The 23,782-nt window shown below is 39.6% G+C and overlaps 1 protein-coding gene across 5 annotated transcripts in view; it reads left to right on the top strand.

The window, feature by feature from the left end:
• The window catches only part of Unc13c (unc-13 homolog C), a 427,893-nt gene extending 404,573 nt beyond the window's left edge, over positions 1-23,320 (top strand). For all 5 annotated transcript variants that reach the window (XM_036192012.1, XM_036192007.1, XM_036192008.1 and 2 more), the window contains 3 exons: positions 18,659-18,751; positions 19,872-20,031; positions 21,600-23,320. In XM_036192012.1, coding sequence (XP_036047905.1) covers positions 18,659-18,751; positions 19,872-20,031; positions 21,600-21,885 — 539 coding nt within the window. In that variant the 3' untranslated portion in view covers positions 21,886-23,320. The remainder of the gene's footprint in view (positions 1-18,658; positions 18,752-19,871; positions 20,032-21,599) is intronic.
• The last annotated feature ends 462 nt before the right edge of the window (positions 23,321-23,782 follow it).

The following is a 23,782-nucleotide window of genomic DNA, read 5'->3' as shown; positions in this document are numbered from 1 at the left end:
ACATCTGTTCTGTGTGGATTCTGAGGACTCAAACTCAGGTGCTTATGCTTGTGGCAATCCCTGAACTGCAGCCCATGTTCTAAAATTTGACTTTATCCGTTTGGTCCAGGGTGCACTCAGAGGTCCCTGTTTGGCTTCCTCCTCCACATCTTTCTACTGCTGAGAATCAAGGGCTCAGCCTTTATATTGTCGCTACCTCTAGCTCTATCCATTTCTTTCTTTGTGTATTTAGGTGTTTTAATATTGGTTGCATGTATAACTGATACCTGCTTCTTCAGAACCAACCCTCTGATAGTTTTACAGTGCCCTTCTTTGTCTCTTGTTTTTAGTCCATTTTGTATGACATAAACATGGGCACTCCTGTTGGCTTTTGATTTCCATGTGTGTAGAATGCTTTTGTCCCTCACCTGACTTCAAACATGTCCTTGGAGAGTCTCTTGAATGCAGGATGGGCCAGGTCTTAGATTTTTGTCCTCCTAGCCTCTCTCTGTCTTTTAGTTGGAGGATGTGGCCTATTCACACTTGAGATCACAGCTGAGAGAAGCCTTTTGTCAGCTTGTTATGTGAGTCCTGGTTGATTCTAGACCCTTCTTGTTCTTGTTTGCCTTGGTCATTTAGTCCTTCCCTGTTACACAGGCTTGATTCCTCTTCCAAGTGTGTGTATCTACTGGTGTTTTTTTCCCCCTTTGGAGTTCATAAGTCCAAGGGATTTACATATTAAATCTTCCATTTATAATGGAGTATTTTCAGACTGTAATTGCAGTCTAGATTTATTGACCCCCCCCCTTTTTGTTCCTCTCCTGTTAGTTTACATGTTTATTTTATTTTTAGTGTTTCCAAACTCATCAGAAGCTTCTTAGTTTAAATTGGTGTTTCCTCTTACAGGGATAATGAAGCTTGCTAAGGCCCAGTTATCCTGGGCTTGTATTCCATAAGGGGAAGTCATCATGAATCCTGTATCAGTCACAAGAGATCATCAATAAAACATAGGGATGAGTCAGGGACTCGACCCAAGTTAACTTAATGTTCCTGGGGCTTTAGGGGGGCAGGGTGTGGAACAGAGCAGACTTCCCTAGCTGTTCAATGGTATAACTGACTCACTCACTCATTCAGCTACCATTCATTAAATCATCACTCCAAGGTGAATTTTTCACAGCAGAATGACTAGACACTACCCAAATAATTAATTTCCTTATGGCAATTATTTCCTGCTCCTTTAGATTTTATGAAAATACTGGGATTCAAATTTAGATCTCAGTTTCAGTTGGTCATTATAGGTTTTTTCTAAAGTCTCTTTGTAGCCCATGCTCACCTTGAACTTGAGACCCTCCTGCCTGTCTTCCAAGTGCTTAGATTACAGTCATGTGACACTAAACACAGCTATGATGTCCTGTTGATTTTATGTAAGTGCTTCTTTAGTGAAATGGAGGGAGTTTTCTCCTGCTGGTGTGATTCAAAAGCCACTGAAACATCTCGTGACCTGAGGTTTCTGACGGAGTCAGAATCAGAGGAAGGAAACACCACTTTCTTTCCCCATTCTCAAAAACTACCACCGACTAATTATTGTAAGATGATTTGCTCAAAACAACTACTATAAAAGACACTGTGGATATAGATTATGGAGTATTTTAAATATTAGATCATTTTTATACCTTCCACACTGAAATAATAATTTCACTATTAAGTATTTGGAGACTGGCCCTAATGCCTCTGTACACCCCCATACACCACATCCCCCTTCTCTCTCCTCATCATTTATTTACTCATTTATAAACATATCAGGCAGGCTGGGAGTTCTTCACCAGAGGTCTTCAAGCAAATGAAACAGGAGGAGGATGAGTGATGACAATAAAGTCACCTCCATCTGGCTCCCATCTCTACCCTCTGATACTTACCTATTACTTCTCTTTTTCTGTGTATTTTAAATATAATCCATAATTCCCCCTTCCCGCTCCTCCCTCTAACATCTCCCCTGACAATCCCACCCCTTCTTAAATGCATAGCCTCTTTTCCTTGTTACTATTGAATATATATGAGAATGTATGAGTATATAAATACAACCTGCTAAGACCACTTAGTGTTGCTTGGTATGTACATGATTTCAGGGCTGACCACTTGGAATTGGATAACCATTTAGATGTTCAATCCTGGGAACAACTGATTCTTCCCCTTGGCAGTCATTAGTTTTCTGTAGATCTTGTGTATGGGTGGACCCTTGAGATTTTCCCCTTCTGTGGTAGCATGTCTATTGATGTTCTCCTTGCTCAGATCTTGTTTAAGTCACCATTTATTGAGCTATCATGGGTGTTGCTTCCCTGTCATTCTAGAAGGCACAATCTCACAGGCTCTCTGACTCTTACCATCTTCCTACCCTATCTTCTGTGATATTCCCTGAGCCTCAGGTGCAGGAGTTGTGGTATCCATGTACCCACTGGGTCTGGGTATACCACAATCAGTTGTTCTTTGTATTCTGACCAGTTGTAGTTTCTGTAATGGTCTCTGTCAACTTCAAAGAGGAGCTTCTTTGGTGAGGGGTGGGAGCCACACTTGTTTATGAGTATTTGGAATGCAGGTCAGAATTATGTGAAATGGCAAGCATCTTTTCACTTCTGTTACATAAAAAGTAGACCTCCTTATATGCAATATCGCTATATTCAACAATAAATTACTCCGATAAGTCAAATTTGTCAATGCATAATGAATAATTGAATATCCTTTTTTAAGTGGGAAAAGATGATTCATTGTTCATTTTACCTTTCATGAGATAAAAAAAAAACCCTGGTCTTGGCACCCAGGATGAGTGACTCACTCTAACTCCAGGAAGATGAGGTTATGTGCTAGTGTGAATCAGGCAGTTAGGGGTAGAGATTGGACTACCCTGCCCATGAGAGCTGGTGGGGAATCCTAGGATGCCCTTCTCCACCTCAGGTGTTATCTTCAGTGGCCTAAAGATACTGCTGTGCATACTGAAGTTCTGCATTCCTGTAGAATTCTGCCTTGCCCTCCTCTTGTGGTACATTGAATAGCCATGGGGTCCAAAACATTATTTCTCATATTCAAATGAAATATTAATACATGCTAAATTTGGTCACTTTATCAAGTACATTTAAATTTCTTCAGTAAATGTATTCTATTATTAATTTATTTAAGTGTGGTACTAACATTTTTCACTATGTTCTCTAAGTAATTTAACTCCATGCTTCAGATTCCTCACTTGTGATGATAGAACCCCCAAGTGTGGTTGGTGAGAAGATTAAATGGATTAATATATAAAGCTCTTCAACAATGCCTAGTATGGACCAAATACCATACAACTGGATTCTTACTCATGGGGTTATTTACACAGTTGCTTAGATTATGTAAAGCAGTTGTGTTTCCAACTCTTCTTTTTATTGTGAAAACGTCACAGATGCACACTTCCTAGTGCTCAGGCTCAAAGAGGCGTTTCTAATAGAGCTGTATAGATCTTCCCCAGAAGTGACCCCACATTCTTGAGCAACTTCCATTTATGTCATTACTGGGAACTAGGGAAGATTCAATTTTCCAATAAGATACCCTTGATCTCAACTTCTATTTATCTTATTGATTAGTCCATCCCTTGAAATTGACTACATGATTTACACAATAAATTTACTCAAAGCATAATAAGAATGAAGCCTAAAAAGGACTTGGAAGTTCTTAATATTAGATGTGACTTCAGCAATAGTTGGTAATGGTCTATTGAGTGCTTGGCTCGAGCATTTTAACTGAATGAATTGGCAATTTTGCTCAAACATTGTCATGACTGAGTTGAGCTGAAATTAACAGGCTCTAGCTCTTAAAAATGTTTAGTGTCTCCATATTCAGTATGATGTTATCTATTTGTATTTTATAAGTGGCTTTGATTACATCAAGGCATATTCCTACTTTTAATTTGTTCAGCATTTTTATCATGAAAGGATGTTGGAATTTTATCCAATGCCTCTTTTTAAAATCCACTGAGATGACAGTGGGGTCCTTGTCCTTCATCACGTTGGTGTACCAGTATTTTTATTTGAGTATATTGAACCTTCCTTGCATTCCAAAGATCTTTAAAAAATAGATTCATTTATCTTACATATATATGTTTTTCCTGCATGCATATATGTGAACCACATGTGTGCCTGGTGCCCATGGAGGCCAGAAGACATTGGATCCCCTGGAACTGGAGATAGATGATTGTGAGCCACCATGTGGGTGCTGGGTACCAAACCCCAGTCTCCTTCAAGAACAGCAAGTGCTCTTAACCACTGAGCCATCTCTCTAGCCCCAACATCCCTAAGATCTTTTTAATGTGCTTTTGAATTTGTTTTGCTAGGACTCTGTTGATTTTTGCATCAATGTTTATCAAATATATTGAACCATAGTTATTTTTGTTGTTATTGTTGCTATTGCTTCCTCTGGCTTTGGTATTGGGGTAACACTGACCCTACAGAATGTGTCTGGAAGCATTCCTTTGTCTTCTCCTTGGGAGAATATTTTAAAGAGGATTGATAATGGCTCTTCATTGGATGGTTAGTGGAATTTAGCAGTGCATCTGGTCCTGGATTTGCTTTGGAAAGATTTTTTTCTATTACCTTTTCAATATTGTTATTATTGGTCTTGTTTAGGTTTTCTGTTTGTCCAGCACTTAGTCTAGAAACATTTTTCAGCTTCTACCAGACACTACAAATGCTGTGTACAGTTTTTCACAATTACTAATAAGCCCTACATCCCCTGGTCTCCGCTGTAGTGTGTTGCTTCCCTTACCTGATTTTATTTTCACCTCCCCTCCTTGTTCTTAACCTGGCTAAGGGTTTCCTATTCTGTGTATATGCACAGAGAGCCAGCTTTTCCTCCATTTGTTCCCAAACGTCAGGGCATCATCCATCTACACCCACCTCACCAAGGGGTTTTGTCACTGTTGAAATTCACAATGCAAAGAAAGAAGGGAAAATACAGTGCCACCCCAGGGCCACCACTATTCATGCAAAGTTCCATTTTCCCTTAAAACTGGGAGGTGGAAGCTAGCAAAGACAAGGACATGTTAGGAATGAGAACTGTTTGGTCTCTGTATTCCCCTAGAGAGAAGGTCAGCCATCCAGTGCTACCCAGGGACAAACAGGTGTTTTCTGTCTCTTCCTGGTCTACCTCTAGACTTCAGTGACACAAAAAGCCCAGCCCCAGCCCAGTCCCCAGCCTCTGCTCCCGCTCTGTGCACTAGCTCTTCTCTTTGCTGGTGTATCCTGGCTGACCCTCAATAGGCAACTCTTTCTCTAACAATTAGCAGCTGCTGAGAAGAGATGATGCTCCTCGTTGGCCCCCAGGGATCATGGAGCCATCTAAGGGAAGCAAACCTGTAGGTGGTTACTATGGAGCTCCAGCCTGGAGGTAGAAGAGACAAATACATTTCTGAAACACTTTAATTACCATACTATCTCATTAACCTAGGACCCAGAGTAATACACACTATTTTTCCTAGTTTTCTGTGAGAACAAGAGATTGATTTGATTGCTCTTGAAGTGGCATGAAAGGCAATTTCAGAAGAAAAAGAGAATCATCACCCCAAACCCCACCAACTTGCCACAGAACTGAAATGCCAGAATGTCCTTTAAGAGACTGCCACAGCCAAGTGAGGTAGCCAGGAGGCAGAGGCAGGAGGATCTCTATGAGTTCAAGGCTGGCCTGGTCTACATGAGTTCCAGGACTACATGTGTGGGGAGTGCCAAAGGGCCACAACTAGTGTGTAAACTATTTCAGTGCTCTGATTGGAGATTATTCTGTCAACAGACCTGAAGCTTAAGTACTTTCACCTTTTGTAAGATAAAACATAAGTATATTTTTTAATACTCTGACACTATTTTGAAATCGAAATTCCATTTTATTATAAAACACTACATAGAACATAAAGACACAGAAAAATAAAGGTAAGGACCCTATGGTCAACAAAGGGAATTCTTCCTGCTCAGAAGTTCCTCTGTGTGCCTCATCCCAGCCCCAGACCCCATGTTCTCACCAAAGGCAGCCAGTGCCCTTCCATGTGATCCCTGCACAAGATCCCTGGAACTATGGTTTCTTCTTGCCTCTCTTTTCAACTTGATGTCGAAGTCCTTACCTTTGACATGTTTCTCCTCTGTCTTTTCCTTTCAAAAGACATGGATCAGTGGACTGAAGAGTCTCCAGTATCCTGGATTTCATTATCATAGATAGAAGTGATATGTAAGCCCTGTTTAAATACTGATTTCAGAAGGAAGGCAGACTTGCCTTTGATCCTTTTGGCTTTGACACTGGCAGGTCTTCCTCAGAGCATGTTGCTTCAGACAGTATAATACTCCCACCACCACACTTCTCCCCAGTGCCAGCACAGGGCAGTACAGTATGGTGGTAAGGTCCTATGGGCCTTTTAGTTACTCGGAGATAGGCCACTGAAGCCTAAGGAGCAGTCTGAACTCAGGCCTAAATAAACCCAAACCAGCTTTGTTCTTTGTAGCTGGAATGTTTCTCTCCAGGTTCCCCCAAGTCCTCGCAGTCCCACAACCCAGTTATAAAATAATCACTCAGAAGCTTATATTACTTATAAACTGTATGGCCATGGCAAGCTTCTTGCTATCTAGTTCTTATATCTTAAATTAACCCATTTCTGTAAATATATACCTTGCCACATGGCTCATGGATTACCAGTATCTTACATCATGCTTCCTCTGTGTCTGGCTGGTGACTCCTGACTCAGCCTTCCACTTCCCAGAATTCTCCTCTCTCCTTGTCCTGCCTATGCTTCCTGCCTGGCTACTGGCCAATCAGCACTTTATCAATCAATCATCCACAGCACTTCCCCTTTTCTTTTTTGAAAAAAGGAAGGTTTTTAACTTTAACATAGTAAAATTGCATATAACAAAACAATTACCAAGCAAGAATTATAGTTACAATATCTAGTCTATTTATAATATCTAGTCTATTTGAATTTGGCAAAATTAAAGAAGATACCCTTTCTATCCTATATTTGTGGGTCTAAGGTTTCATATCTAACTTCTCTTTTATCATAACTAAGGAAATTATAACTATCTAGTCTTCAACTACATCAAAGACCTCAGAATGATATAATATTACCTGATCTCTACACAGTGATATATAAATTCTTCTCTGAACACTGACAAGTTTGGAGGGGACACCACATGTTTGCTCTTACACAAGGGTTTGAATTTACTGCCCAGGACACAAGACAAGACACCTGCTTGGTGGAGCTGGGGAATAAACAATCAGTAGGAAGCTTATAGTGGACCCCCAAAATCACCAACAGATCCCCATCATCCAGGCAGAGATTCAGTCTTGTTCTGCCTTAGAGACTGACATCTAAGAGGTTGGTGGGTGGAGGGCAGTGCCACTGTGCAGAAGGATCATTGGGTTTTGGAGTTTAGCCTGTGAGCCAGGTCCCCTTTGAAGCTAGCCCAACCCTGAGGCTGTCCACACAGTCACAGTACTGTTCCTCCTCTCCCAAAGCTTCCACTGTTCTGTCTTTCCCATTCTTCATTGCACTGATCTTGCTGGGTGCTGACTGCCTGTCTACAGCTCTGTCCTACAGACTCTTATAAAAAGCCTACAGATTCTTACAATGCTTTTGTGCCTTGTTTGGGAACTGCTCTGCCAAGGGGCTATACTGAACCTCCCAACCTTGGCTGCATATGCAAGCCACCTTCAGAATCTTTAAAGTATGCAGGCATGTACCTAATAATGGCTTAGATTACTGGCTTAGATGGGCCCACATTTACATCTGAAAATACCTTGGGTACCTCTAATACATAATGAGGGTCAAGAATTACTGACCAAAACAATTTTTAGTACCTAAAATAGAGGTACTAAATATTAGATGTACACCTAATGAATAAATGAATGACTGAGTACTGGATTCCATCAACTGAGATGATGTTCAACCAAGCAGGAGCTGGAAGGGGACAAAAAAAAAGCACATTGGACCTCAATTCCCATACCTATTTTAAAAAATCCTTTAACAATTAGACACCCAACTTGAGTTGTTTTTCAAGGTGATTCATTACACAGTTCATAGTAAATCCTGCACTATTGGTGGCAACCCTGGCAGGCTAATCCCAGATGGTGTAAGCAGATGGGGATGAATTGGAAGAAAGATGGCAGGTCCCAATCGAGGCCTGGGCCAGAAGACACAAAGACACACAGAGCCATAGAAATTACTTAGTCAGAATTTAGACATCTTCAGAATATTGTCTCTTATTGCTGCTGTTCCAGGCATGCTTGTTGTTTTTGAAGAGATGTGTGTAGCCTTTTCTTTAGAGAGAAAATAATTTTAGTGTTTTCTGCATGGGAACTCCTCAGTGCTATTTGAACTCAGAAATTTGCTAGTCATGGTAGTTGTGAAGAATATAGTCTTTAGAAGTTGTCTCTGTGCTTTTTTTTTCTATATTTCCCTGATGGCTTCAGACAGTTCCTGTGTGTGTGTGTGTGTGTGTGTGTGTGTGTGTGTGTGTGTGTGTGTTCTGCTTCCATCCTTTTAAAAACTTATCCATTTTTCTTCAGTTACCAGATGGCATGAAAGATTTTTGGAAGAAAATATGCATTCCCAGTAGAGAAATTATTAAATATTTCAGTTTCATCAAATCCAAAGGTTACCTTAATTAAAAAAAATATCTTCCACATATTTCTCTCAAAACAACATAATACAGATACTTATTTCTGTATGAAGTGGTGCTTTAAAACAAATTAACTAGATCATTCTACCCACATGAAAACACAAAGACAAAGGGGTATTAATGTTAATAGCCCTTAATATGTCTGAGACAGTGACCACAGCCAGGGTGCCCTCCTGTCTTCATCTCATGGTGGGAGTGTGATTATATCAGCTCATCAGAAAAAGCAGGGGGGAGACTCTGAAATGATTGCCTGAGCCCACACCTCACACACAGTGGAAACAGGATTGAAAGCCAAATCCATGAAATAGTAAAATCAGCATCTTCTAGCAGAGCTATTTCTATGTGGCTTTATTCCACTTCTCTGGGTAGATAGGCAGTGAGCTCAAGTAGGAATTTCTTTTGAGTGTTTTCATTCTCTATGACACTCACTAAATTGTAGGTTTCATATAATGATACGGAAAATTGTATTTATCCCCTCTCCAGTCTACACTTTTCTATATTCCAAATTCCATGCTCTTGTTCAGTGCTACACCATGATCAATCAATAAAGGGGACGACTAAGAGAACAACAATGGGAAGGAAAGGGGGTTTCCTGGGGTGCACACTTGAGTCTCCACTTCAGCGGCAGAGTAGAGTCATCTCTCCTATTTCTCTTGCCAAATCTGCCTCATTCTGTTTCTTTGTATTTCCTTTATCTCATGTTCTGTCCTTGCCAATCTCTGTTGGATTAGCCCAGCTTCTGATAAAGGTCAGAGCCCACACAGAGGAGTTGATCTATGGATCGCCACTTCCCACAGAGCAGCTATGGCCAAGAGAGGCCACAGCATCTCCATTTCACTCTTCCCACAGCAGCTTCTTGTTTCCTGGCTTTTTGTTTTTCTTCAATGAAGTCCTGAGTGTGAAAAGAACTCTGCCGCACCCCTGGAATCTGGTCCTCTTCGGGTTTGTTGGCATTATCCATGGGAAGGCTAGTTTCTTTCTGGTTCTTGTAAATGGCTTTTGACTGCTAGGACTTGAGCACTCATCCAGATGAGCATTTTGGGTTGATGGCAGGAGGGAAGTCAGTCCTGTCTTCAGCCTTCATTGGGTACCTATTATCAGATCACCGGAGACACGGCTCCATCCACCCATCGCTGTGTGCTACCAATTTTCCTGTAACACTGCTCAATTACTTGCTCGGATGCTGCAGTCAGCAATTTGAACACACTAGGTATGGTTGGCAGGGTGGGTGGTATCCTGATCAAAGTGACGGAGCCACATGAGGCAAACCTGTGTTCTCACAGATGAGGACAGCACAGGGTTCTCTATCAGTGAGCTAAGGTATCATCATCTCTGCTATCTTGTGCTTCTCACCTGCTTGGCTGTTCACACCACCATGCTGGTTGACTTTTTGTGTTTTCACATTGCTTGTGACTCATGTACAGATTCTCTTTGTTCTTCTTAATGTAGAGTCATAGTATTCAATAATATGTCATGTTCACTGTTTTATTCTTTATTGCACATGTTGTTGAATTTTCAACCCTTATTAAAATGTTAGTCACATGTCTTTGTGCATTTGTACAAATATTTATTCAAGATAGATTCATAAGAAAAAATTCCTAGGCCAACAGAGGTAGTAGTTTATTTTCTAATATAGTATTTTTATTAATTCTTTGATAATTTAATTCCTCTATACAATTTTTTAATCATATTCACTCATCTCCCCCCCCCCAGACTCCTTCCTGAGCCACCCTGTATCCCTCCCAACTTCATGTTCTTTTTTTTCTGTTTTTAATAACCCATCAGACTGATTTGTGACACCCATGTGCCCATAAGTTGGGGCCATCGGGGGGGGGGGGGCGCATGATCAACCTACCAGGGACCACATACTTAAAGAAAACTTGCACTTCCTCCCTCAGAAGTCATCATCCGTTACTACTCCCTCAGCTAGGTGTAGGTGTTCATGAGTCCCTCCCCCACTGCATGCTAAGACGTTTACTAGCTTGATGTTATGCAGGCAACCACCGCTGCTATGAGTGCATGAGGACAGTGGTTCTGGAATGTCCAGAAGATGCTGTTTCCATCTGATCATCCCCAACTTCTGGCTCTTACAGTTTCTCTGCCAAGAGGCCTCTTCCAAGATGGTCCCTAAGCCTTAGGGTGTAGGGTGATTAGATGTTTAATTTGTAGCTGAGCTTTCCAAAGACACTTATTCTCTGTACATTAGCCACTTGTGATTTTCCACATTAACTACCATCCAATTGCACAGACAGACTTCTCTTATGAGGTCTGGGATCTATACAAACATATGAACATAGGGATATGAATTTAGAGGGCAATTTGGGAAAAAAAAGTAGTAAATAGTAGGTTCATGAGTTGTTGACCATGTTTTCAATACTAAGCATACATTTCCTGCAGTGGAGACGGCCTAAGCAGCTGGTTACTCCCATGACATTCTTGCCTCTATTGCACCCTGAGCTATTTTGTCATGTCAGTCATTATCATAGCTCATGGGGTTCATAGCTACATAAGATGGAACCGCCATGGTAAGAATGTCTAATGTTTACAAGATATTTTCTAGATATTATATAATCGTCTAAGTTCTTTACATGTAATCATTTGTCTAAGGTCTACAACTAAAGAATACAGGACTTACTACTCTTATTGTATACCTAAGGAAATTGAAGCACAAAAAGGTTGAGTGACTTGCCCCAAGTCCCCCCGCTAGAATATCCTGGGGCCTGGATGCAAATCTCAGGCGTGTAGTAGAGAGACTGAGCTGGTGACTAGCTGTTGTATCTCTGCCCTTGTAAGCAAATAGGTCTTATTGATGTCTTGTACTAAGTAATTTTTTCCTTTTACAAAACTTCACACAGTATCAAAACCTCAAGCCAATGTTTCCATCAATGCTTTTTAATAGACAGCCTCTATAACTTAAAAACTCTCTTTACATGGTATCTCATTTTCTCCTAGATACCGTACCTAGTAGAACTCTGCAAATACCTGTGATCTCAACCCCTGTCTCCCTAGACATTTATAATTAAAGGATTTCCAGGAGCATTTATGAGCTGCTACAGAGTAAATCTTAAATTATGAGAACATTTATCCAAATGATTGCTTTTTACAAACTTGAATGCACGATTTTCTGCATATGTGGAATCCTGCCCCTACAGCTAAGACATTTCAGGAGAGAATCCCTCTAGATATAGAGGACATGCAGAGGCCAGTACTCATTTAATTAATTATCGGAAATTTCCAATGAAGTGTATTATTTAACCACTGAGTGAGTTACAAAATAATTAACATTAAAACCAAGAGAGAAAACCTTTGAAAGATGGTTAGCATTAAAGAATTTATCCCTCCTTAACAACCATGCTCCTGTTTAGCCTACCTATCATCCCTGTGCTCCTGTCCAACCCACCCATCATCCCTGTGTTTCCAGCCTTCTGATAAGCCTCTTTGTGCCTGGTGCAGAAACAGACACACTGGATATCAGTGAAGCTTATGAGCTGAAGTTGAGCAAGGGAAATGGAACCACTAATATTCTCTGGATAGTGACAGTACAATACATCCTTATATTTAGAAGTCATCATTGGAGCTGAAGAGATGGTTCAGTGGTTAAGAACTCATAGTGTTCTTGCAGAAGACCCAAGTTTGGTTACCAACACCCATGTTGGTAGCTCAAAACTGCTGTATCTCCAGCTGCAGGGGATCCAATGCCTTTGGTCTCTGCTGGCACCTATACTCACATGCACACAGTCTCACACAGATAGACACCAACACATATAGTAAAAAAATAATAAAAGTTTTATGGTCACTGCCAAGCTTTGGACCACAGCAAATTGCCAGTCTTGCTTCTTTTGTTTGACAGAGTCATTTTTCTGGCACAATACTAAAACATTCCTGAGCTTTTGAAATTTTGAAATTTCATCTATACATAAATACATGAGAAGCAACTGACTAAATTTAAAAGTCTAGGATCATGGACTCTTTCATAACATTAGGCCTTGCTTCATTTCCTTCTAGATTTCTCTTTTGAAAGAAAAAAATAACAGCCAGTTGGACTCTCTCTTTTTAGAGACTTACAAAATTCTGTAGGACATTTTTACCCTGTATCTATGAAATTTAAACATTTCAGCTAGCCAGATATTGGTGTAGTTTGCACTTCATTAATTTTTCTGAAATAAATTAAATTTTTTATTCTTAGAATTCAAGGCTTCCACCTAGAGAAAATTATTTTTATTATGCTTTGGTTCTGGCTCCGTATTTCATTTTGGCTTTGGGAATACCATTTCCAAAGGGAAGCATTCTTCTCTAAGTCTTTCCCCTGTGATTAAAGTTCTGTCTTGTAGTTAGTTCTTCAAAAGCCCCTTATACTTCATGCATTTGCTCATCCTCAGATGAGAAGACTCGATGTGTAACTAACCCAGTTATGCTTCCCCACCTCTCAGTTGTCTTTTGGTCTGAACCACTGCTTTGAGGCCAGAGTTGCACTCACCTGGACTGGTCAGCTCCTCCTGCAGTTGTATTGACTAAGCCCAGAAGGAAAGAAATCCTAAGGGGTTCCTTCAAAGCCTTACCCATCATGCCTGGCAGAAAGGAAAACACAGGGCCATTTGGAGTAATGCTTAAGCCTCTCACCCCCCCCACCCTCCCCCACCTCCACCCCCACCCCCACCCTCATGTTTGCTAGCAATCACAGGAGGTTGAAGCAGGTCCTGGCTGGCTAGCTGCATACAAACAGTTCTCAGGCACTAGCCAATGGTTAGGTTTCTGATTTTTTTTTCAAACTTCCAAGAAATAACAGTGATTGTTGAAATTCCCTGGCTCCTGCCTCCCAAATCTTGTTTTATTGTTTTGGGGTTGGGGCAGGGTGGATTTTGTTTTGGAAGTCTGTCCTTTTATTTAGTTTTTAGAAAGCCTTTTGAGGGATCGAGCTATTTGTCCATGGTAAGAATCTTGAACTAAAAATAAGCTATATCACTAAATCCCCCAAGACACAGGAACTTTATCAATATCTAGCCTCAGCTTTATGTCCAAAACAAACTGGACCATCTGATTTCCTGGGCTTCCACACATGATTGTAATGTTTTGTTTTGGTTTGTTTTTTTTTTTTCAATCATAAAATACTTAAAGCTAGGATAACTAAGCTTTTCTAAGCCGTTTTTATCTTTATGTGTGTGTGCGTGCACATGCACACACGCATATGAATGTATATCCACAGAAGCCAGTATAGGATAGATGGATGGACAGATGGACGGACGGACAGACATAGTACAGATCCTCTACAGCTAGAATTAGAGGTGGTAGTTGCTGCCTGATTGTCACTTCAGTCCCACAAGAAAATTCCAAATCAACCCTCAGAAGCCTCCTTAGCCCCCCCCTCCCCCATGGCACATATAATGATGGCAGCTACAACATAGTGTGTATGCGTTAAACCCTATGTTCCATCACCAAAGGAACATGTTCAGTCATCCACAAAAATCTCCTGTAACAGTTGGGAGTATACTGATGCTGTTAACTCTACAATCCACAGGAACAGCCAAGTGAAGATGGACTGGAGAGAATTTAACAGGGGCTTCTAGAAACTGTACACAAAGACATAGGCAGGATGTAATACAACCAGAAGGGACAGGATGCTAGCCTCCCTTTGGCAAAAAGCTACACAGGAAGGGAAGAGGCTGAGAGCTAGAGAAGAGACTGACTGGCATCTAAAATGGACTGCTTGTGGAAATTTTCTGTTGCAGGGTCTAGGCATCCAGGGGGCCTCACAGGACAGAGTCTAAGGAAAACTCCTGGCATGACCTGCCCCATCCTTTTTCTTCTTGCCAGGATTCCCCGATGGCCAAACCCATCTAAACACTGGTGTGTAGGGTCTACAGCTGATGGTACATACAGATATAAGCCTCTTGGAGCACAGAGGAAAGGATAGATGATGAATTGAGGGCCCGGTGGAGAATAATTAATATGTCTGCATTATCATGTAGTGCAGCTGTGAAAGTAAAGCCAGTGCATCAGGCCACAGTGCTCGATAAGAAAATTAAATGTCTTATTTATTACATTATGTTTTTATGCCATAGGTATGTTTATATATTTGCAAGTCCCAAAAGATTAAGTGGAAATATTCCATTTAAAAAAATCCCATTGCTAAATTTTTCTGATCCCCCTAATGCAATTTATAATAGAAAATTCGTCTGCCTTTAAATGTAATAAGATAAAATACCAAAGAATAAGTTTCTGATAAGTACAATATACATGAACAAAATGGAAAATACAGAGCCAGAGAGATGGCTCTGTGGTTATAAGGGCACTAACTGTTCTTCTAGAGGACCCAGGTTCAATTCTCAGCACATACATGACAGTTTGCAACCATCTGTAACTCCAGTTTTTGGGAATCTGATGCTCTCTTCTGGATTATGTAGGAATTGAGCCCATGTGATGCATATACATACACAGAGGCAAAACAATACTACACATAAAATTATTTTTAAATGTAATCAGTATGCAAAAGACTTAAGTCATTGAAAGAGAAGTATCTATAGTTATATGTGTATGGGAGGATCAGGCCTACATAGGAAAACCCAAGCATAAAGTGAGAGAGATATCCATCCTGCATTAAGAAAACTCTAGCATAAGGTTATTAACAGTTTAGGGATGTTATAAAATAATTTTTCCAAGAACTATCCTTAAATCATGCGTGCCCAGGTGTGTGCCCTATGTTCCCTTATTAGTGTTGCACTCTGTCTTACAGTCTTCCTTACTGTCTTAGTTGTTATTGCTATTAGAAATCATTCTGGGTGAAAGGGCTGCTTCTTCCTCCCTCCAAAATTTACTCACATGATTCAAACTCTCCCTCTCAGTACAGAAAATAGGCTCAAATGGTGCCTCTAGGATGGAGGTTCTAGTTGTGAACAGGCTCTTATTCATATCCTCATCCTGAATATTCACCTGCTAGAAACCAGAAGACCCTCAGAATCCTTTGGCTTCAGTTTGAAGCCCTAGAAATTCACTTTATACAAATAAGACTGGCTCATTGCATATATCATAAAATGATTACAAAGTGACATGCCACACAGCTCCACTCACGAAAATTAAACTGTGAACCAACTAGAGTGTGGAAGATGACAGATTCAAGAACAGCTTTTAAATCCCTGTGACAACAGTCACTATTACTACAAATGTCCAACACTTTAAGTTTATTGGCTTGCAAGAAATCAGGTTTCATTATGTCCTTTTGCAAACAAAATTCAGGTTTGCTTTTATTGGCTCCTTCATCTTTCCCTCCCTCACCTCTCCACACTAACTCACCCCCTTTCTACACTCAGGCCACATGTGACCTCCTCCTGTGACCTCAATACTTTATTCCCACTTTGTGATCTCCCACCTAGTTTCAGAGTCTATACTCACTCTCACAATCTGTTATTTACTCAAATACAAACATTAAAAGCTAGAATCCACTTATGAGAACATATGATCTTTTGCCTTGGAGACAGGGTTGCCTCACTCAGTGGAAACTTTTCAGTTCCATCATTTTCCTGCAAATTTCACTTATCTTAACTGCTTAGGAAAGTTCTGCTGTGTATGTGTGCCACATTTTCCCTATCCATCCTTCTGTGGATGGACAGCTAAGCTAGTGCCATGCCCTGGCTACTGTGAATAGTGTGTCAGTAAACAGAGACATGCAAATATCTCTGTGGTAGGATATGGACTCCTTTGGGTATATGCCTGGGAGAGGTATAGCTGGTCATGTGGTAGTTGTGGTTTTCATTTTTTTTAAGACCTTCCACACTGATTTCTGCAGTGGTGACACAATACTCTCCCACCAGCAGTGGACAGGGGCTCCCTTCCCCCACAGCCTCTCCAGCATGTTGTCTTTCTGATCATAGCCATTGTCACTGGGGTGATGTGGAATGTCAATGTGGCTTTTGTTTGCATTTTTAAGTATTGACCTTTTCTAGTTCCTCTTTTGAAAACTCTTCAGTTCATTAGCTGTGGTAACTGTGCCCTTACCCCTTCATCAGCAGTTTTGTGGTTTTGATGTTTGATTTTTTTTTTTAACTCTTTATTATATAGTCTAGATATCTGTCTGGGGTGTAGCTGGCCAAGATGGCTTCCCTTACTGTACAGCAACCTTTTAATTTCATATTGTCTTGTGTGTAGATTCTGGGGACTGTATCCTGAGCAACGGGAGTTTGGAAGTTCTTGCCTGTACCTACGATTTGATTGTAACTTCATGTTTTCCTCTAGCAGGTTCAGCATTTCAGGTTTCAAATTCAGGTCTTTGATACACTTCCAGTTGATATTTATGCAAGTAAGATGTATGGGTCTAAGTTCATTTTTCTTTCAGTTTGCCATCACTGTTTCCTGAACTAATTTTCTTTTCTCCAGTGTATGTCTTTGATGTCCTTTATAAAGATCATCTGCCATGCCCATGTAGGTTTATTCCTGGACTACCTTATCCCATTAGTTTACCTGTTGTTTCTGTGCTGGTACCACACTTCCCTTGACTCTAACACAAAGTCTGGTTTGTAGTCAGTTATTACAGCACCTCCAGCAACATGCTTTCTACTTAGGATTGTGTGGGCTATGTGGTCTTTCATGATTCCACATATATTTTGAGATCTATTTTCTAGTTATATGAAGAGTGTCACTGGATTTTATTTTTTGACACAGGGTCTCTCTACATAGTCCTGGTTGTCCTGGCACTCATTTTATAGACCGGGACAACCTCAAACTCAGAGATCCAACTGCCTCCCAAGTGCCAGTATTAAAAGCTTAAACCACCACACCCACTGTCATTGGAATTTTTATGGCAATTACATTAAATGTGTTGATGACTTTTGATAACACAGCCATCTCCCCAGTATTACTTCTATCCACCAAGGAGTAAGGAGCCTCTTCATTGTCTGGGGTCTTCTTTAACCTGTCAGTGCCCTATATTTCTCACTGTGTAAATCTTTCTTCTTTGTTGGGGGCTGTTGTGAATGAAATGGCTTTCCTAATTTCTTTCTCAGCAGGTTCATTATTGGTATGTATGAAAGCTACTGGGTTTTATATGTTGATTTTCATAACTTGCAACTTTACTGAAAATGTCTGTTGAATCTAAGCATTTTCTAGGTCAGCTATAGGATTTCTTAAGTATAGAACCATGCTGCATGTGAATAGGGATAATTTCACTTAAACCTCTCAGTGATTCCTTTTCAAGTGAGAGTCCTTACACAGTTCATTTGTAGTTGTCAAGAGGTTCCATGACACACAACAGGTGGTAGCAGTTTCATGTATAATGTAGTATGAAGACCACCATCGTAATATTTTTAAGTGAAAAGATTTATAGTAAAATGATATAATAAGAAGTGTGGGGATAAGAAGTATTTGGCATTCTCTTCATTTTACAAATGAGAAGACTGAGGCTGAAGAACACAATAGATTCTGCAGGGTCCCAGAAGCTCAAGAATGTAGTGATGGCTTGAATTCATTTATCTGCCCCTAAATGACAAGTACTCTTCTAGATATGTTCAGCCCTTGACTCACTGTGACCTTGGTGGACTTGCCTACCCTGTAGATGATGTAAACGTGTATATTCTAAGCTTACCATATAGCGGTAACACTTGGTATCTTTTAAGTCTCTCTTGTCCTATGCTGGAGCTCAGCATGCAGGGTCATTTTTTAGTTCCCAGGGCTCTGGTGTGTCACAGAGAAGATTCCTTAACAAAGGAGTATAGAGCAGCAACAGAATCCATAAAATGTTATTAGTGCTGAGAGGGGGAATGGAACATTTTCACTGTGGTAGAAATTAGGCATCCAATGAACTTGCACTGAGTTTATGGCATTTAGTATTTGCACTGTCCAGGCTCAGGCTAGCTCTGCTCTTGTCCCAAGCCAGCACTGTGAACTCTGAGCATTGATCAGTGTCCTGTATGTGATGTTAACAGAAACAACCATTTAATCCTTACGCAAAGAAAATAGATGTTCACAGGCATATAATCTGAACATTCAAGCTAGTACATTTCTTCTGTTTGCAGGTCGTTCCTCCAAAGATTCTGTAGGCCAGATCTCTGTCCATGTGGATGTCACCACCACCCCAGGGACTGGAGAGCATAAAGTCACTGTAAAAGGTACATATGGAGTTCACATATAGCAACCTATTAATCTTTAATATCTACAGAAATCATAGAAAAACTATCACTTCTTTTGTATATATTTATAAACTACTACAGGAAGTGATTAAAATTTCTTCAGAAAAATTCTTTTAAACCTTCTAAAGACTTGATACATTGGGGACTAGATTTCAAACATGGATTTATTTTACGATTAAATATAGTTTCTCAAACTGACCAATATTTTCTTACCACTCACATAGTCTACTCATTTTATGTGACTTTTAACTGGTTTTTCTTGTTAATAAATGGCTTGATATTATAAAAACAAATAAACCCTGCTTTCCAACTAAAAGTTTTCATTTAATAGCTAACATTTGGTGAACATTCTCATGTTCCATTTTTATTATAGGCTTAGACATTTTAATATCCACTTTGGTCAGAATCATAGTCTTCCAATGTATATTTTCATTGCACCATATTCCTAAACTGCTATGCTTAGAACAAATTATATGACAAGTACATTTGGAAAAAAACCCAAGAAGTAGTCATGCTTATATAGGATCAAGGGTCAGTATACTTCACTGTGTTTTAAAAATATATAAATATAGATCAAGCCTGATAGTTTCATCTTTTAAGACTCTTTCCTACTGATAGCCAAGACCAACCAGGAACATACAAATATATTTATTTAGAATTGTTTGTGAGTCCTGAATTAAGAGACAGCCCTATAGCATTTAGTATATGATGGAATTACCGACCATGATGAAGTTTCATAAATAATACTGACTGTGAGAATATTTATAATACACTATAATCTAATTTTTGCATAGATATTGAAAGTATGTGCACTAACATAGAATTAATTTTAGTCTATTTTCTAAATATTGCATGGGGGAGCTTTCCTAATGTTTAATATGAAAAACCACCACGGTTTTAACCTTTCATTATAAATTTCATTCACATGGATGTCAAATTGACCTTTCCATTAACAGGGCATTCCCAGGCATCAAGTATTTCACCTTGTGGAATGTTCCCTTGAGGGTACAGTCAGGGCATGCTCAAATACAAGTTCTGGCCAATGGAGGAAGCTAGTTTCCACAGAATCATTTGCTAAAAGTTGGCTTCTGCTTTTCAGTGATCGCTATCAATGACTTGAACTGGCAGACCACAGCCATGTTCCGCCCCTTTGTGGAAGTTTGCATGCTGGGACCCAGCCTGGGAGACAAGAGGAGAAAACAAGGGACCAAGACCAAGAGCAACACATGGTCACCAAAGTACAACGAAACCTTCCAGTTGTAAGTCAGAAACAAATCACTTATGCATTTAACTAGAGGCTAGTTAGTATGCAGCTGAAACCTACTGGAAGATTCAGGGTGGAAAGTAAAACCCATGGGTGGTCTCATGTTCTCCACTAAGCAAGCAAGCTAGGCTCTGATCCCTTTCCTCAGCAGCTGTACATACAGGCATTGTTATAGACACTGGAGACAGGTAGTAGCTGGCCTTTGCTGTCATGGAAATGCCTTTCTAGAGATGAGAGATTAAAAATATGATTGTCATGGTCAAGTGGGAGGACTCCGAGATAGGAGCCAAGCTAATACGTTTAAAGAAACAGTATACAATGGGAAAGAGGGGAGACTAAATGGCTTTGGTGAAACCCACACAGAGATGTACAATTATCACTTCTTAAGGGAGCATACACACTATTAGTTTTACTATAAATCTTTTCACTTAAAAATATTACAATAGTGGTATTTGTACTACATTATACACGAAGCTGCTACCACCTGTTGTGTGGCATGGAACCTCTTGCCAGCTACAAATGAACTGTGCAAGGGACTCTCACTTGAAAAGGAATCACTGAGATGTTTAAGTGAAATTATCCCTGTTCAAAAGGAACAAGACTATATATAGCCTTCTACTTCAAATCACACAAGCACCTTGATCTAATTCAGACGTCTTTAACATATACAACATCTACTTTCTGGAAATAACTTGGGCAAAGATTCAACTGTAATATCTTGAGGTACCAATAACCAATGTTCTTGAGAAAGCCAGCCTTTTTAATTCAGAAAGCCTTCCTATCTTGTTTTGCTCTTTGATTCTTACCCATCAGGATACAGTATTATTGCCTGTTTATTCATTTTATTTCAGATTGCCTCTTAAATACCCAGTTTAGTGACCAATGTTGCCTGTAAACAAACATCTGGCTGCATAATTCCCTACACCCCACCCCACACCTCCATAACTGTTGTTTTACACAGTAAGCTGCCTTTAGTTGTGCTAGTAGAGGCTAACTGTTGTTATAAGAATTGACACAGGGGGCTGGAGAGATGGCTCAGTGGTTAAGAGCACTGACTGCTCTTCCAAAGGACCCGGTTTCAATTCCCAGCACCCACATGACAGCTCACAACTGTCTGTAACTCCAGTTCCTGGAGATCTGACACTGTTATACCAATGCACATAAAGTTAAATTATTTTTTAAAAATTTTTATAAAGCAAACTCTTTAAAAAAAGAATTGACACAGTAGCGCCAACTTCTGCTAAAAATGATGTACTCTAGAGATGTGCACCAATTTTAGCATCTCAGGAATGGTGCTTCCTGGATAGAAAAGTTTCTCTGGGAGTCAGAGATAAAGATTCTTAGTGACTGACAAGGAAATAGTACAGATATTCTCCCAACAGTACCCCTCACCCAGGTTCTATTACCATCAATCCAGAGCCTCTGTATCTAATACCTAAATACACCATAATATTTTACTTCCCATCCCTATATGAGGTACAAGTATCTCAGGACATACGTTTGACAGCATTTCAAGCACCATGAGTAAAAGTTTGGCTCATTTTGTGTCTTTAATTCATCCAGCATTCTGGGTAACGAAAACCGCCCGGGAGCCTATGAACTTCACCTCTCGGTTAAGGACTACTGCTTTGCCCGGGAAGATCGAATAATTGGGATGACAGTCATTCAGCTACAAAACATAGCAGAGAAAGGGAGCTATGGAGCATGGTACCCTCTTCTGAAAAATCTCTCTATGGATGAAACTGGCTTGACCATCCTTAGAATACTCTCTCAGAGGACCAGCGACGATGTCGCTAAAGAGTTTGTGAGGCTTAAATCTGAAACAAGGTCTATTGAAGAGAGTGCCTGAAACAAATACTTCAAAATGCTGTCTCTGAGAATTCATAAACTCCCATTGTTTGACCCTTACATGCATGTGAAAATACATGGGAATGTTTAAATCCACTGCGTTTTGATGTTTGCCACTAATCAACCATAATGTCTACAAGGTACATGAAAAACTTTTATACTCATTCTGGTCTTTGAGAAATAAATGTTCCATGAAGTGCCAAAATTATGATGTAAAGTGAAATATCAAGACTATCTTTTACAATGTTCTTCTCATTACCAATTTCTCCTCCATGAAGTAAACTAAAAAAGTCTTGAGTTTGTCCATTGGTTGTCTTTGTTAGATCTATTTAGAGTGACCTATCAGAAAGCATCTATGATTCGACCTCTGTTTTGTTCAACCTTACCTTACTGTAGACATCCTGCAGATCCAGTTTTCTACCACACCTAGAAATGCAGCAACTTCTAGAAAGTTTGTAATTTTATAGTTGCAGATATATTGTGATGACTTTTGCATACAAATTATAATAGAAAAGGTGGGAAATATTTTCTGCTGACCAGTTCCCAGCCTTTCTAAAATATCACTGTGAAGAAATGCTTTCGAAGCAAACCTATACAAAGCAATGCTAACTAGTTTGTTAATGTTTGATACATTGATGAAACTGTGTTCTTTAAAACTGCCAAGCCCCCCCCATCACATTTGTAATTTAAAAAAAAAGAAAAGATGAAAACAATAGTAACCTGGTGCATTTGCCATGTAGCATTATGTCTCATCCTTTCCCTTTTTCATTCTTTGGAAAGTCGTGGAATGCAAGGACAGTTCGTTTAAATTCCCAGTGATAAGTAACTTGTTGGCCGGAAAATACTAACATTATATGTATGACTACTTAACTCTACAACCAGATATTTCTTTTAAAAATATTCAATGGTTTATGCTGAATGCAGCATTATTACTATATATTGCAGAAAAACCAAAAGTCACATCTTCATATATATTTAGGAAAATGTAAAATAAACAAAATAAATTGCTCATGATTTTGTAACTCATGTTCTTTAAATGCCCCAAATGCAACTTGGTTATGAATACTTGCATTGTATGGATTTTTATGATTTGACTTTCCAGAGTCTGTATCTAACTATTTGGCTGCAGAACATCACTTTGTCATTGTAACTTACAGCCACAGCTGTTGAGTGGACTCCCAACGTGTGCAGGAACAAGAAACTCTTATGTTGACTGTTATGTAAACATGCTGGTCTAGTATGTGAGGAGAAGTGACTAGTGTCATCTGTCTCAACCATTCTGCTACTGGGTCTGAAAACACACAGGCTGGTGAGATTGGCTAATTTGTGTTAAAATCTTAAGTGACTGCTTTGTTAATGACTTTTCCAAATGCCTAGTATGATGCAATCTCTGCCATATGCATTAATAAATGGATGTGTATTGAGCTCATACAACACTTTTGGGAGTTTTGCCTACTTTTTTTCATCACCTAATAATGATAAAATGCACTAGTCTCTTACCATTTACAATCCTCTTCTATGAGTATTTAGAAGCAAACGATATGGTGTTAAAATTCACTCAGCCTATGATGATAGAAACAACTATATATTACAAGATAATGCATTGGAAGTAGGAAGAACTGATGTAATTACCCAGTGTGGGTTGTAGGACAGTGTTAAACCTACAAAGAAAATCACTATTGAACATATTCAAGGCAGCAGCATTATTTAAAAAAAAAAAAAACAACTATATTGGTAGCCATTTTATAATTGGAGAATTCATTCTAGATCTATCATGACTTAGCATTGTAGGAGCTCACTAATGTCAGAGCATGAAACACTAGAACAAGGGGGCAGATCACTGATCACTTCACAGAAATGATGAGCTAAGTGTGCTTTTTATATTAACTAGATCACTT

This window comes from Onychomys torridus, chromosome 7, assembly GCF_903995425.1.
Source record: "Onychomys torridus chromosome 7, mOncTor1.1, whole genome shotgun sequence".
Taxonomy (NCBI): Eukaryota; Metazoa; Chordata; class Mammalia; order Rodentia; family Cricetidae; genus Onychomys; species Onychomys torridus.
This window is presented reverse-complemented; position numbering and strand designations above follow the sequence as displayed.